The sequence below is a fragment of the Microcaecilia unicolor genome, chromosome 1 (genome assembly GCF_901765095.1).
Source record: "Microcaecilia unicolor chromosome 1, aMicUni1.1, whole genome shotgun sequence".
In the NCBI taxonomy this organism is placed as follows: domain Eukaryota; kingdom Metazoa; phylum Chordata; class Amphibia; order Gymnophiona; family Siphonopidae; genus Microcaecilia; species Microcaecilia unicolor.
The window spans coordinates 56659797-56674716 of record NC_044031.1 but is presented as its reverse complement, the minus strand read 5'-3'; the positions used below and the strand labels follow the sequence as shown (position 1 = coordinate 56674716).

The following is a 14920-nucleotide window of genomic DNA, read 5'->3' as shown; positions in this document are numbered from 1 at the left end:
ATCCTGAATTCGAGGTAGATGAGGTTCTGGACTCCAAACGTCAAAGGGGACCGCTGTTCTATTTGCTGTCCTGGGAGCACTTTGGTCCCGAGGATAATTCCTGGGAGCCCGCTGCCAACGTCCATGCACCTGAGTTGATCTGGGACTTCCATACCCGCTACCCATCCAAAATCGGACCTAGGCAGAGGGGGGCCCTTAAGGAGGGGGTACTGTCATGTCCCCTACCTCGACATCCTCGAGCGGCGCGGGGCTCCACTGCAGTGCTGTCGTAACCAGCGCGGCGCGCTTCCAGCCTCCTCGGACAGCACTGCCCTTTGCCTGCTTGGCGTCTCTGCGTCGCGATGCACCACACATTTGCTTAGCTCCACCCCTATCATCCCGCATGGCCTTTCAGGGTGCTCCCTTTCCCTTCTTCGTTGCTGACTTAGCCTGTACCTGGATTACTCCTGTGTCTGCTGCCTGCCTCCTGACCTTGCCTGTACCTGGATTACTCTCGTGTCTACTGTCTGCCTACTGATTCCTGCACCTGGATTACTCTCTTGACCTGCTGCCTGCCTACTGAATCTGCCTGTACCCGGATCACTCTCTTGCCTGCTGCCTGTCTGGCCGTCACGTTCATCACCCCGCTTCCTGCTCCATCTCATAAGCCCTGCAGGCCGCCCGCACCTAGGGGCTCAACCTCTGGGGAACGGTGGTCAGCGCAGGTGAAACCCGGGGTTGTCCAGCCGCCAAACAGGACCTGGTCCAAGTACCGGGCTCGACAGCGCTCAACTTGGTACAAGAACTCACAGGTCTGACAAATGCGGATCACAATAGAAAAGACCTACCACAAACAGAGGGCTATTTTTTAATCAAACCATGTTAGCCATTCTTTGTGTGGCAATGCTGACAGCCCGTTCACAGCCCATGCGGCAACAGCTAGCCTGGTTTGATAAAAGACACCCTAGAGTGAGTTACAACTTACACCACAAAAAATATATATTTAAATACTCCATATCACTTACAAAAAATAAATAAGTTTTCACATTTTTTGCAAACCAGCAGGTAAGAGCTAGATCTTCTAATTTGAATGGGCAAACTATTCCACATTTTTGTCCCGTTGAATGCCTACATCAGTTGGGGCCACCTCCTGACAGAAGAAGTCTGTATTCTGGTATTCCTGTTCAGCCCAGTACATAGTAACATAGTAACATAATAGATGACGGCAGAGAAAGACCTGTATGATCCATCCAGTCTGCCCAACAAGATAAACTCATATGTGCTGCTTTATGTGTATACCTGACCTTGATTTGTATCTGCCATTTTTAGGGCACAGACCGTAAAAGTCTGCCTAGCGCTAGCCCTGCCTCCCAACCACCAGTGCTGCCACCCAGTCTCTGCTAAGCTTCTGAGGATCCATTCCTTCTGAACAGAGTTCTTTCATGTTTATCCCACGCATTTTTGAATTCCGTTACCGTTTTCATCTCCACCACCTCCCTCGGGAGGGCATTCCAAGTATCTACCACTCTCTCCATGAAAAAATACTTTCTGACATTTTTCTTGAGTCTGCCCCCCCCCCCCTTCAACCTCAAGTTCTACCACCTTCCCGTCTCCGGAATAGATTCGTTTGCGGATTAATACCTTTCAAATATTAGAACGTCTGTATCGTATCACCTCTGTTTCTCCTTTCCTCCAGGGTATACATGTTCAGGTCAGCAAATCTCTTCTCATACGTCTTGTAATGCAAATCCCATACCATTTTTGTAGCTTTTCTTTACACTGCTTCAATTCTTTTTACATCCTTAGCAAGATACGGCCTCCAAAAGTACCGAACATCAAACTGAAAATTTAACAATTAGATTCAATATTTTGGGCTAGCCACTAGAGGGACTGATGGTCCATTATCAGGTTACATCAATGCCACAGCAAATAATAGTGGAATGTTTCTAGCACCCACTTGACAGCCAGGGCCTCCTTCTCAATTACAGCATACTTCTTGCAAGGAAGAAATTTAGGACTGATAAAGGCCATGGGATACTCTACCCCATCAAATTATTTCCCAGGACCACAGACAATGTCAGACACATCAGTTTGAACAATGAGCTGCCAACTGAAGTTGGGGCTAATCAAGACTGACCATAGGGCATTGTTCAGGACTTGGAAGGTGGTATATCCAGCTCAGTTGACCAGTGAACCTTATCTGGAGCCTTCTTCTGTTTCCATCTGCGCTCTGTTCTGCTGTGAGTCAAGAGCTGTTTCTATCTGCGCTTTGTTCCGCTGTGCTGTGCAAGGCTTCCCTGCATTGTAGGGAGCTGAAGACCCGGTGTTGCCTTCCATCTCTGCCTGGTTCGGGACTATCGCTGGCCTGCTGTGTGGGTGATGTCATTCACAGGCGCGTGGTTTAAAAGAACCAGGGCAGTGCCGGAGAAGCGACAGTCACCTCCGTCGTGGCAACAGAGAACTGCAACTGAGGAGGTCAGCGCTCCTCTGAGTGAGCCTTTGCAGTGAGCAGTAGAGATAGGACTGTTTTATAATAGAGCAAATTGAAGTTGTAATGGGGAGGGGGAGGTATGGGAGTTTGAGTAATGTTAAGGTTTGTAGGCAAGAAAATCCTGGAATGACTCATTGTCTATTGAATATTAATACTGTAAGCTGGGACGAGGTGGCTGAGTGTTTGTTAAAGATTGCTTATGCAAATATCAAGTCTATTAGACAAAAATCAGTTTTAATCTATGACGTACTGCGTGTTGAAAATATTGATGTATTGTGTGCATCAGAGTCTTGGTTAACAAAAACAGATGTAGTGGTGAGACAATGTTGTCTGGTGGGATATAAGTGGGATTGGGCATGTAGGTCTAGAAAATGGGGAGGAGGTGTAATTTATTTTTTGGAGAGAATGTTTGAATTTTAAACTGTTTTGTGTTGAGGTGAATGAAACTTGTGAATGTGTAGTCATTGAAAATGAAGATGTTGTCTTTTTTTTTGGTCTATTTTTCACTGGGTGTAATGAATTGTTCAAGTTTATTACAATTTTTGTTGGATGCTGACACTGATTTTACAAAATTATGTCTTTTGGGGGATTTTAAGGGGGTCTTTTACTAAAGCTTAGCTCGAGTTATCTGCAGCAGGGTCCATTTTGTACATATGGGCCCTGCTGCAGATAACTCGAGCTAAGCTTTAGTAAAAGACCCCATAAGTTTCCTTTCTCTCCTAATGATGAGGTGTTTATTAAACAAGAACATATGTTGTTTTGCCTCTTAGAGGCAATTTCTTTGCATCAAATTGTAACTAGAGCTACACATATAGCAGGGCATGTAACATAGTAGATGACGGCAGAGAAAGACCTGCACGGTCCATCCAGTCTGCCCAACAAGATAAACTCATATGTGCTACTTTATGTGTATACCTGACCTTGATTTGTATCTGTCATTTTCAGGGCATAGACCGTAGAAGTCTGCCCAGCACTAGCCCCGCCTCCCCCCACTGGCTCTGCCACCCAATCTCCGCTAAGCTTCTGAGGATCCCTTCCTTCTGAACAGGATTCCTTTATGTTTATCCCACGCATTTTTGAATTCCGTTACCGTTTTCATCTCCACCACCTCCCGCGGGAGGGCATTCCAAGTATCCACCACTCTCTCCGTGAAAAAATACTTCCTGACATTTTTCTTGAGTCTGCCCCCTTTCAATCTCATTTCATGTCCTCTAGTTCTAGTTGGATTTGATATTTTTGTCTCCAACATTATCAGCTGGTCTGTTGAAAGGTCCTCAGAGTAATTTTGTAAGTTGGTCAGATCATTTAATCATAGCTTTTGAATTATTATTAGATAAAAGGAAGTAGTGTCATGAGAAAGTTTTGAGAAAAGATAGAGATACAATTGCGGTTTGATGTAAATGATTTATGGAAAGCTTGGGTCCCAAATTTACATTTGGAAAATAAAGATACAGTAAATGAGATGGTAGATTTGTGGGTGAATTCTTTGGACGAAGCTTTGGATATTGTTGGACCAAAGAAAGAGATGAATTGAAAAAGGACTATTGCCCATGTCCTTGGAGAACTTCTGTAGTTGTGAAAGTGAGATCTGAGTTACGACGAGCAGAGAGGAAATGGGGTAAAACTAAAGATGCTGATGATTATGATGGGTATAAGATTCGATTGTTTGAATATACTCAGTTATGCGAGGATTTAAAAAATGCATATTATCATGAAAAGTGACAGGGGCATTAAGTAGACCTAGGGAGTTATCTTGGGGGGGGGGGGGGGGAATTGGTGGGTGGGCCATGTCTGCTGGGAACTGTCCAGATGGGAACTTACCTGATACCGTTTGAACTGGTGACTGATAATGAGGTTGAAGCCATAATAAAGTCGGTAACACTCACACAAACTTTATGTGACCCTTGTTCATCGGGTGTGTTGCAAGATTTAGCACATAAAGTTGCTCCATCAGTTAAATTGATTGTGAATAAATCATTGTGTGAGGGTGTGTTCATAGATTTACAGGAGGTTCTTTTTTTTTCTACTGCTCAATTTTATTTGAAACAAGCACTATAGATTTATTGCCAACAGTGTCTGAAACAGCTATGCTTCTTTCAGCTGATGTGATTAAACAGTTGCACTATGTGGACACTCAAGTCTCAGCTTTTGTTCCAGCAGGTATCAATTTGTGGAATGCACCGTCCGGACAGCTGCGGCAATGTAGTATTAAAACTGTGTCTGCCTCTTAAAAAAATTTGATAAAGAACAAAACCAATTTGAAATTGATTCTGTGGTGTATGTATGTAGTTTTTTTTTTTTTTAATAATGTGAATGTTATCGTGTAAACCACCTAGTCATAGGTGGTATAGAAATTTTTTAAAATAAATAAATAAATGCCTTCACCTTCTTAGCAGAACTTTGGAATGAATAATAACTGACCAGTCTGAAGAATGTGCAAATTTGCTTGTTGAATTGAGGGTCAATTTCTGGATCTAGGGCTGCACTTGCCTGATCTCAATGGAATATCCCAGATATTGGCTAAGTTGTGCTCCCAAAAAGCATTTCTTCAGGTTTGCCATCCACCCAGCTTCCTGCAGACTGGACAGGAATGCTTGCAGTTGGACCGCATGGGTCTTCCAGTCCATACTGTACAATTACAATGGGGCTCATTTTCAAAAGACAAAACATCCAAAAAGTGGCATAAATCTGCATTTGGATATTTTTCTCACAAACACGTCCAAATTGGTATATTGAAAACCAATTTTTAGATGTTTTTCTATGAAGTCCATCAGAAGTGCAGTCAAATCACAAGGGGGCATACCATAATGGAACAAAAGAAAAACGTCCAGGGCTATAAGTTGGAGGTTTTTGGTCTAGACCTGTTTTATTAATGAATAAGCCACAAAAAGTGCCCTAAATGATGAGATGACTACTGGAGGAATAAAGGAATGAAACCCCCTTACTCCCCCAGTGGTCACGGACCCCCTTCCACCCCCCAAAGATGTAAATGAAACTGTATATACCAGCCTCTATGACAGCCTCAGATGCTATAGCCAATCCTATTAGAGTAGCAAGCAGGCTCCTGGAATAGTCTAGTGGTCAGTGCTGTGTAATGTAGAGAAGGTGACCCAGGCCCATAATCTACTCTAACTATTTCACTCGTGGTGGAAAGTGTCAGCCCCCCCAACTCTATTGTACCCACATATAGGTGATACCTGCAGCTATAAGGGCTATTGTAGGGTGTATTGTTGGATACAGTAGGTTTTTCATAGATTTTGAAGGACTCACTAAGTATACAATATAAAGGGGTAATGATGAGATGCGTACCTAAGACCTTTTATGTGAAGTCCACCGCAGTGCCCCACAGCTCTGCTGGGATGCCTGAGTGACCAGTCTACTAGGAAAGCTGGCTCCTCCTATATCTTGATGGCTTGATTTTGTGCTTTTTCACTTGGACTTTTTAAAAAAAATGTTTCAAAAAGATAGACGCACTAAGCACAAAAACGTCTAGGAAGTGGCCATTTTTTTTTTTAAAATGTGTTTTTTTGGTTTGAAAATTGTCATTTTCACTACTCGATTTTTGGATCAGCAAAACATCCAAAGTTGGATTTAGACGTCCTATTGAAAGTGCCCCTCCACGTCATCCAAGTATGCTGCTATAAAACTGCCACGGGGCCTCAATAGGTGGTCAACCAGGCTTTTGCAATGTACTAAAGGGCAGTGCTGTGACCTGGAATAACCCCTGTGATGTAAAGAAGGTGGACTTCTCCTTGGCAGCTGGAGTAAGGGGTACTTGTCAATACCTCTTAGTCAGGTCTAATGTAGCACCTTTTCCTACCTTAACCAGTCTTCTGGTAACTTACACATAAGTCATGGAGGCATATGCAAGAGGGCTGTTCCTGTCTTTCCTGGGCCTCGGCTTCTCTCTGCTCTGGGCTTGCCTCTTTGCTAAACCATGCTCTCCCTGCTAAGCAATCTAGAGCTATTTACCAGCTTATTTTCGAAAGAGAAAGACGCCCATATTTTGACCCAAATCAGGAGATAGGCGCCTTTCTCTCATGGGCGCCCAAATCGGTATAATTGAAAGCTGATTTTGGGCGCCTCCAACTGCAGTCTGTCGCGGGAATGAACAAAGTTGATGGGGGCGTGTTGGAGGCGTGGTGAAGGCGGGACTGGGGCGTGTTTATTGGCCGAGGAGAGATGGGCGCCCTCGGCCGATAATAGAAAAAAAGAAGGGTGGCAGTAGCGAGAATTTGGGCCGCTTTTTTTGGACCCTTTTTTGCCCCAACTGCCCAGATGACCACTGGAGGGAATTGGGGATGACCTCCCCTGACTCCCCCAATGATCACTAACCCCCTCCCACCAAAAAAAAAAGAACTTTAAAAACTTTTTTTTCCAGCCGGTATGCCAGCCTCAAATGTCATACCCAGCTCCATCACAGCAGTATGCAGGTCCCTGGAGCAGTTGTTAGTGGGTGCAGTGGACTTCAGGCAGGTGGACCTAGGCCCATCCCCCCCTACCTGTTACACTTGTGCTGGTAAATGGGAGCCCTCCAAACCGCCCCCAAAACCCACTGTACCCACATCTAGGTGCCCCCCTTCACCCATAAGTGCTTTGGTAATGGTGCAGAGTTGTGGGGAGTGGGTTTTGGGAGGGATTTGGGGGGCTCAGCACCCAGGGTAAGAGAGCTATGGACTTGGGAGGTATTTTAATTTTTTAAAAACCTTTTTACAAGTGCCCCCTAGGGTGCCCGGTTGGTGTCATGGCATGTGAGGGGGACCAGTGCACTACGAATCCTGGCCCCTCCCATGACCAGATGCCTTGGAGTTGTTTGTTTTTGAGCTGGGCGGCCTCGGTTTCCATTATCGCTGAAAACCAATACTGCCCAGCTCAAATCCGCCCAAATCCGATGCATTTGCCCGGTACCAACCGTATTATCGAAACAAAAGATGGATGCCCATCTTTTTCGAAAATACGATCTGTCCCGCCCCTTTGCAGACCCGTCCTCGGAGATAGTCGCCCATGGAGATGGGTGTCCGCGTTCGATTATGCCCCTCTTAATGTGCTTCTGTGAAAGAGTGAGCTTAAGGGGGGCTTGAAGTTTCCTATACACACCATCACAGAGTTCTTGTATGCCCAGTGCTTTTTTTTGTGTCGGTACGCAACGGTACGGCGTTCTGGCACCTTTTTTCCCGGCTCTCCCCTACTGTCCAGCGATTCCCCTCTATCCCCCCTGCCCTCCCCTTTTATCGATTCTTTCCCCAGCCCGTCCTTCTCCACTGCCTGCCTGCTATGAAGCAATAAAGAAAGGCTGCAGCAGCCAAGCAGCGATTGAGAGAGGCTGGCTGCATCGGAGCTTCCCTCTACGAGTCCCGCCTACTTTCTTTCAACTTCCTGTTTCCGCCTAGGCAGGACTCGCAGAGGGAAGCTCCGACGCTGCCAGCCTCTCTCAATCGCTATTCGCTGCCTACAGGCACATATCATGAAATGAGCGGGGCATTCCAGATGGATGGCACTGATGGGGGAACCAGTCAAGAAACTTGGGTATGGTCCTGGCAGTGGCAGTTGCCCTCCTAGCAGCAGCTCTCTCCTTTCATTACTTCAGCAACTAGTTTCTATGCATAGGCCACCTTCCGATCAGCATGGGAACACTAATGCAACTTTTTTACCCGCTCTGCCTGTAATCTGAGCCAGGCCAAATGAGCTCAGTGCACTAGCAACCAAAGAAACAGCCATACTAATCCACTTCACCAACCCATTCAGCTATGAAAGCACACCTTCTATAAATACCCTTTTAAATCCCTTCCTCTCCTTTCTTCCCTTAATTAATCCTTACACAATACTAATTATACCTGATATACTGGATTAACTATGTTAACAATACTATGTAAGCCACATTGAGACTGCAAATAGGTGGGAAAATGTGCTCTCTGCCCGTGATGATTGCGAGATGGCCGGCTCTGTGGAAAAAGCAAAATTTTAAAAAAGGCGCGACACCACGATCACGAACAAGGAAAGGGAAATGGCCAGCTTTTGTGAGAAACTTGAGAAAATAAAAAAAAAAAAGGGAGGGAAATCAGCTGATCTGATAGCCGGCTAATACCGCGATTGAAACTCCCGCGCCGCTCGCTGCCAACAAGAGGCTCCCTAGCCCTCGTTGGCAGCTTTTATGCTTTCCCCTGTAGCCCTGCCCCTTCCGGCTTCCCAACCAACGGCAAGGGGGTCTCCTGCCGCGTCATCTCAATCGCCGATGGGGAAGTCGGAAAGGAAGGGTCGCTCTGACGCAGGAGCTGCCGGGCAGCAGCCGCCATGTTATGTGCGGCTGCTCGGCATGCCCCTCGCCGGCCTACCTCTATGTTAACAATAGTATGTAAGCCACATTGAGACTGCAAATAGGTGGAAAATGTGGGATACAAATGCAATAAATAAATAAATAAATAAATAAAATATACAGTACAACAGCCTGTTATCTGTTACAGCATGCAAATAGCGTAGGTGGGTGGCTCAAGTTTCTGACATTGCCAGAGCCATGCAAAGCTCCCTGTCCCCTTTAACACAGATGAGGAGGTAAGTAAGTGGTGACTTGAGCACTCTGGTTTATTTCCACTACTACTACTATTTAACATTTCTAAAGCGCTACCAGGGTTGCGCAGCCCTGTACAATTAACAAAGAAGGACAGTCCCTGCTCAAAGGAGCTTACAATCTAAAGGACAAAAAGTGCAGTCAATCTGACCCTAGTCTAGCACAGACAGTGAAACTAACATCAGAATGCTATGGGATGACTTTCTTCTTTTGCCATCAACTTCTTATTTCTTTTGCAATTAAAACTTTCTTGCGAGTACAGAAAATATGTTAGTCAAATTTGCTAATCAAGGCTATTAAAGGAAGAGGGAGAGGGTGATTTCTACCTTCATTGATTAGAAATCAGGCTTAAATCACTCCTGTTGCTCTAAAAATTGTGGGAAATCATATTGTATTAGTGAAAAGAATTCGTATCTTGTCTGTTTTTCTGGCTATTTCTTTTTAGTTATATAGGTAGGCCGGCGAGGGGCATGCCGAGCAGCCGCACATAACATGGCGGCTGCTGCCCGGCAGCTCCTGCGTCAGAGCGACCCTTCCTTTCCGGCTTCCCCATCAGCGATTGAGATGACGCGGCAGGAGACCCCCTTGCCGTTGATTGGGAAGCCGGAAGGGGCAGGGCTACAGGGGGAAGCATAAAAGCTGCCAACGAGGGCTAGGGAGCCTCTTGTAAAGAATTCATATCTTGTCTGTTTCTCTGGCTATTTCTTTTTAGTTATATTGTGTAGTGAAGACAATATACCTAATCACATTGCTGAGTCTATCTTTTCTGTTCATCTGCTTTTGCTTATCCTTTACCCTTCCTCCTCCTGCCTCTTCTACCCTTGCTTGCACCTCTCCTACTCCTTCACCCCTGTCCTTCTCTACCTGCCTACCACCTTTGTTTTTCTGCTATATTTAACTTTTATTTTCTTATCAAGATCCTGTTATCCCTATTACTATGTAAGCCGCATTGAGCCTGCTTTGAGTGGGAAATGATGTCTGTTTATATGTGCCATGGCTGGTATAAGGGGTGTGGCTAATGTGGGTGTGGCTATCATAGGGGTGGGGCCATATGCGGTGACCCCGCCCATAATGAGTACCGGCACCTTTTTTTCTACAAAAAAAAGCACTGTGTATGCCCCATGGTGTATATACACATACATGTTCGTCCTTTATAGAATAGTGTTTGGCATGTATCCTGCTATTTAGGCACCTAGCTGATATTTTTGGGTGTGTAGTTGTTTTATAGAATGCCCCCTCCCCCCCCACCCCAGAGGGTGCCTAATAGGCGCCTCTTCTGTAAAGGAAAGTAGGTCCATACTAGCATAACTTGTATATCGTATCCGGCTAGGTGTAAGCACTTAACACCAGCCACAGAGCTCTTGTAAAATGTTCACACCTAGTTGCCAGAGATTTACATATAACATAATAGTATTCTATACATTTCACATGTAAGTTTGTGTGCCACCCAGACTCTGTCCATATGGTACATAGTTCCTGTTGTAAAATTGCTACATTTCCATATTCAGTGCCAGTACCTGGATGATGGTCTAGGTAAATTAGGATAGCAAAATACTAAGGGCCCTGTTTACTAAGCCGCTCTAGAAGCACGTTAGCATTCTTAGGGAGCGCTAACTGTGTAGGTGATCTAATGCTCACAATATTCCTAACATTTAGTGCATGCTAATTTTGTGCATGCACTAAAAACGCTAGCGTACCTTAATAAAAAAATGTGTTCTGAAATGCCCCTTTTCCTTAATTGACACTTACTTCCTTTCCTCTATCCCCCATCTGCTACCCTCTCCCTCTCTATACACACACACACACACACACACACAACTATAGAAAAATAAACATTTGTTAAACTGCACATAGTCCCTACATGTTTATCTGTGATGTTAGCCTCCTTTAAAGGAAGGGTTAAATTGCACTGCTCTTAGTTGACAAGCCTGTTAGATTAGTTTAAAGCTTTTCTGTTTGTTGAAAGGAAATAATGTTAACCAGATCTCCCTTTTTTTCTTTCTTTTTATTTTTATACAGTCTCCCTGAAATCTCCAACCTGCTAAGATGAGTCTCTGGCTGCCAGTCCTTTTAGCTTTGTTGATCTCAGCCCTTGGTGGTCTTTATCTCCTAGGAGCGTTTCGTAGAAGAAGACCCAAAGAGCCTCCTTTGGATAAGGGTCATATTCCATGGCTGGGACATGCATTGGACTTCAGAAGCAATTCTGTAGAATTTTTGCAGAAAATGCAAAGAAAATATGGGGACATATTCACGGTTCTGCTTGGAGGCTACTATTTCACTTTTGTAATGGATCCCCTCTCCTTTGGATCAATAGTGAAGGAAGCAAAATCAAATTTTGATTTCACCCATTTTGCAAAACAATTGGTTGCAAGGGTTTTTGGCTATCACTCTTTAGAAGATGAACACAAGGTTCTAGAAACAAGCAATAAGCACCTCATGGGGGATGGCTTAGTAATTATGACGCAGGCCATGATGGAAAATTTGCAGAACCTGATGCTTCATAGTATTGGAACAGTAAAAGGTCAGAAGGAGTGGCAGTATGATGGACTTTTCCACTACAGCTACAACATTTTATTCCGAGCAGGCTACCTCGCTTTATATGGAAATGAAACAGTTAGGAGAATGGGAAGCAAAGAAAAAGCCAAGGAATTTGATCGGGTTCATTCTGAAGAACTGTTCAATGAATTCAGAAAGTATGATTCTTTATTTCCAAGGCTGGCCTATGCTGTGCTTTCTCCAAAAGAAAAACTAGAAGCTGAACGGCTGAAAAACCTTTTTTGGAACATGCTGTCTGTTGAGAAGACCACGCAGAAGGACAATGTTAGTAGGTGGATCTTTGACCAACAACACTTTAGGCAAGAACAAGGAATGGCAGAATACATGCAAGATAGGTACATGTTTTTGCTTCTGTGGGCATCCCAAGGGAACACAGGACCTGCAAGCTACTGGCTTCTCCTTTTCTTAATGAAACACCCAGAGGCCTTGAAGGCAGTAAAAGAAGAAGTGGAAAAAGTCCTTAAAGAGACTAACCAAGAAGTGAAGCCCGGTGGACCTCTGATAAACCTCACCAGGGACATGTTAATGAAGACCCCCATTCTTGATAGTGCAGTGGAGGAGACTCTGCGTTTAAACACTGCTCCAGTTTTGATCAGAGGAATAATGCAGGATATGGATTTCAAGATGGCAGATGGTAGGGAATATACACTTCGTAAAGGAGACCGAATTGCTATATTTCCATATATTGCTGTGCAGATGGATCCAGAGGTTCATCCAGAACCCCACCAATTCAAGTATGACCGTTTCTTGAACCCAGATGGTACAAAAAAAGCAGATTTCTATAAGAATGGCAAAAAGGTGAAATATTTCACCATGCCATGGGGGGCAGGTTTATCAATGTGCCCTGGCCGTTTTTTTGCTACAAATGAACTGAAACAGTTTGTATTCCTGATGCTCGCTTATTTTGACTTTGAGCTTGTAAATGTAGAAGAGGACATCCCGCCAATTGATCAGAGCAGATGGGGCTTTGGCATCATGCAGCCAGCTCATGACATCCAGTTTAAGTATCGGCTACGTTTTTGACTTGAGAATGTGAACATTCTGTGCTCGATATAAATGCTTAATTATTTTGATTCTCCATATTGTCCATGTTCTCTTTCAGGACTATGATAGCTTTATTTAAATAATACATATAGGGCTCCTTTTACAAAGCAATGCTACTGGTTAGTGGCACGCCGAATTTGAAGAAACCCTTCCGATTCCCATGGGCTTCTTCACATTCAGAGCGTGCTAATCGGTAGCGCCGCTTTGTAAAAGGAGCCAATGAAAAGTTCTGCCTATAAAACACAGTTCTGTTTTATTTTAGTTTTTCAATTAAATATTTGAAGATAAAAAAATGGCCTAAAATGATCTAATTATTGCTTTTAAAATTGTTGAAATGAAAGATTAGAAAAAACTTAGTCTAGTACCCAAGTGATCAATATAAATTTTAAAAAACAATCAGAACTTCTTCAGTTCCATAAAATGTATATACAAAGCAACACTTTAATGTTTTTATAGGGGAAAAAAAAGGACCTCAATGATCAATGACCTAACTGCCAACATATTTGTGGCTACTTTTAGGCATTGTAAGCGAAACATCAATCACTGGTCCAAGAAACCTCTATAACTTAACTTTTATTATTACTTCTTTACATTTTCTTTATACTTAATGTATTTTCCTTAAAAAATATGGAGGCTGCATTGAGAGATCACTTATCTTAAATGGAGATCCTGACAGGCACCCATTTTACCTGACTGGTTTCTTCAGAGGATCTTCCAAACAGCAAATGCGACACATGGCATGTTGGCGCAGGTTCTAGTTTATTGTTGATATGCTTCCAATTTAATGAAGCTTTTAAATTAAGAAAAAAAAATTTCTTTGATAATTCTTCTAGTAAATCTTGAAAATAGTAGAGTAAATCGGTGTGAGGAATTTTGAAACCGATGATGAAATAAGTGAGTTGTCGGGCAGTGGTTCTGACGTGATAAGACTCACTTCCGAGGCTTCTTCTCGCATTAATTTATTCATGTACTGTGTTTATACTTTATGCATGTAAGCATGTATTTTATAAAACATACACCAGACATGTCAATTCACATACATTTGAGCCTTTTTCCAGCTCATACGCCTAAGTGCCCTCCTCACATGCATTGGCTCCCAACTCCATGCTCCCTGCCCTGCAGTCTAGCACTTCTCTGTCCCTCCATCTTTCTTTCCGCCCTTTCAGTGGCCTTGCATTTTTTTACTTCCTGCCCCCCTTCCGCCTGCAGTCTGCCAATCTTGCCTTTGTGACTTGCACTCCTCAAGGTATGCCACCTCTGGCTGGTGCAGAGTCCCCCCTCTGCTGCAACTTCTTATTTCCAGCAGGCAGACCAGAGCAGAAGGAAGGGCATGTACTGGCCAGAAGCAGCATGTCTTGAGTGTTGTTGGCTACAGATGCAAGATTGGTGGACCATGGGAAGAGGGAGGAGGGATGAAGAAGGAGAAATGCTGAACCCATCTGATGAAGGCAGACAGAGAAATAGATTCTGGGATTTGCAGTGGAAAGATGAGGAGATGCTAAACCTATGGGATGAGGGGAAACAGAGAAAAATAAAAGGGGAGACTTGCAGGGGGAAGGAAGACAGAGGGAGCAATGCTGGATCAGTGTGTGTGTGGGGGGGGGGGGGCAGAAGGGAGAGAAGGAGAGAAACACTTGCTGGATCCCCAAGGAGGAGAAAGAGGAAGAGATGCTGATACTTGCTGAGGAAGGGGGAAGGAGAAAGTGAGATATGCTGGATCCAAATGGGGGGAAGGGGACAGGGAAAAGGAGGACAGGGGAGCAGAAGGGAGGGAAGACAGGGGAAGGGATGCTGGGTGGGGGGTGGACAAAAGAAAAAGAAGAGCGATGGAGAGATGCTGGCCCCTGGGTGGGCTGTACAGAAGGAAAGCTGGACATGGAGAGCAATAAGGACACAGAGGGGCAATGCTGAACATGGGGAAGGGGGTATGGGCACAGAGGGGTGATACTAACAGAGGGGGATGGATCTGGAGATGGAGGTTGAACAGGCTAGGAATAAGGACACAGAGGGAAGATTCTCACCATAGCAGGAGGATAGGGGAAGGGACACAGAGGGGAGATGTTGGACAGGGCAGAAAGGATTGTAGAGGGAAGATGAATGAGGGAGACGAAGAGAGAAGAAAGGCAAATAGAAAAGGAGACCCTGGCAAGACAGAGGAAAGGAAAAGAGAAACCAGTGACCAGTACCAACACAATTAGAAAAATAAAATAACCAGATAACAAAACAGTGGCGTAGCCATGGGGAGGCCTTGGGGGCCTGGGTCCCCCCCAAATATTGAGGTATTG

The 14920-nt window shown here is 44.4% G+C and overlaps 1 protein-coding gene across 1 annotated transcript in view; it reads left to right on the top strand.

The window, feature by feature from the left end:
• LOC115466365 (5-beta-cholestane-3-alpha,7-alpha-diol 12-alpha-hydroxylase) overlaps positions 1–14198 on the top strand; it is a 30645-nt gene extending 16447 nt beyond the window's left edge. The window contains exon 2 of the mRNA XM_030197559.1: positions 11055–14198. Within this exon, the coding sequence (XP_030053419.1) occupies positions 11082–12614 (1533 nt within the window). The 5' untranslated portion in view covers positions 11055–11081 and the 3' untranslated portion in view covers positions 12615–14198. The remainder of the gene's footprint in view (positions 1–11054) is intronic.
• Positions 14199–14920: the final 722 nt, after the last annotated feature.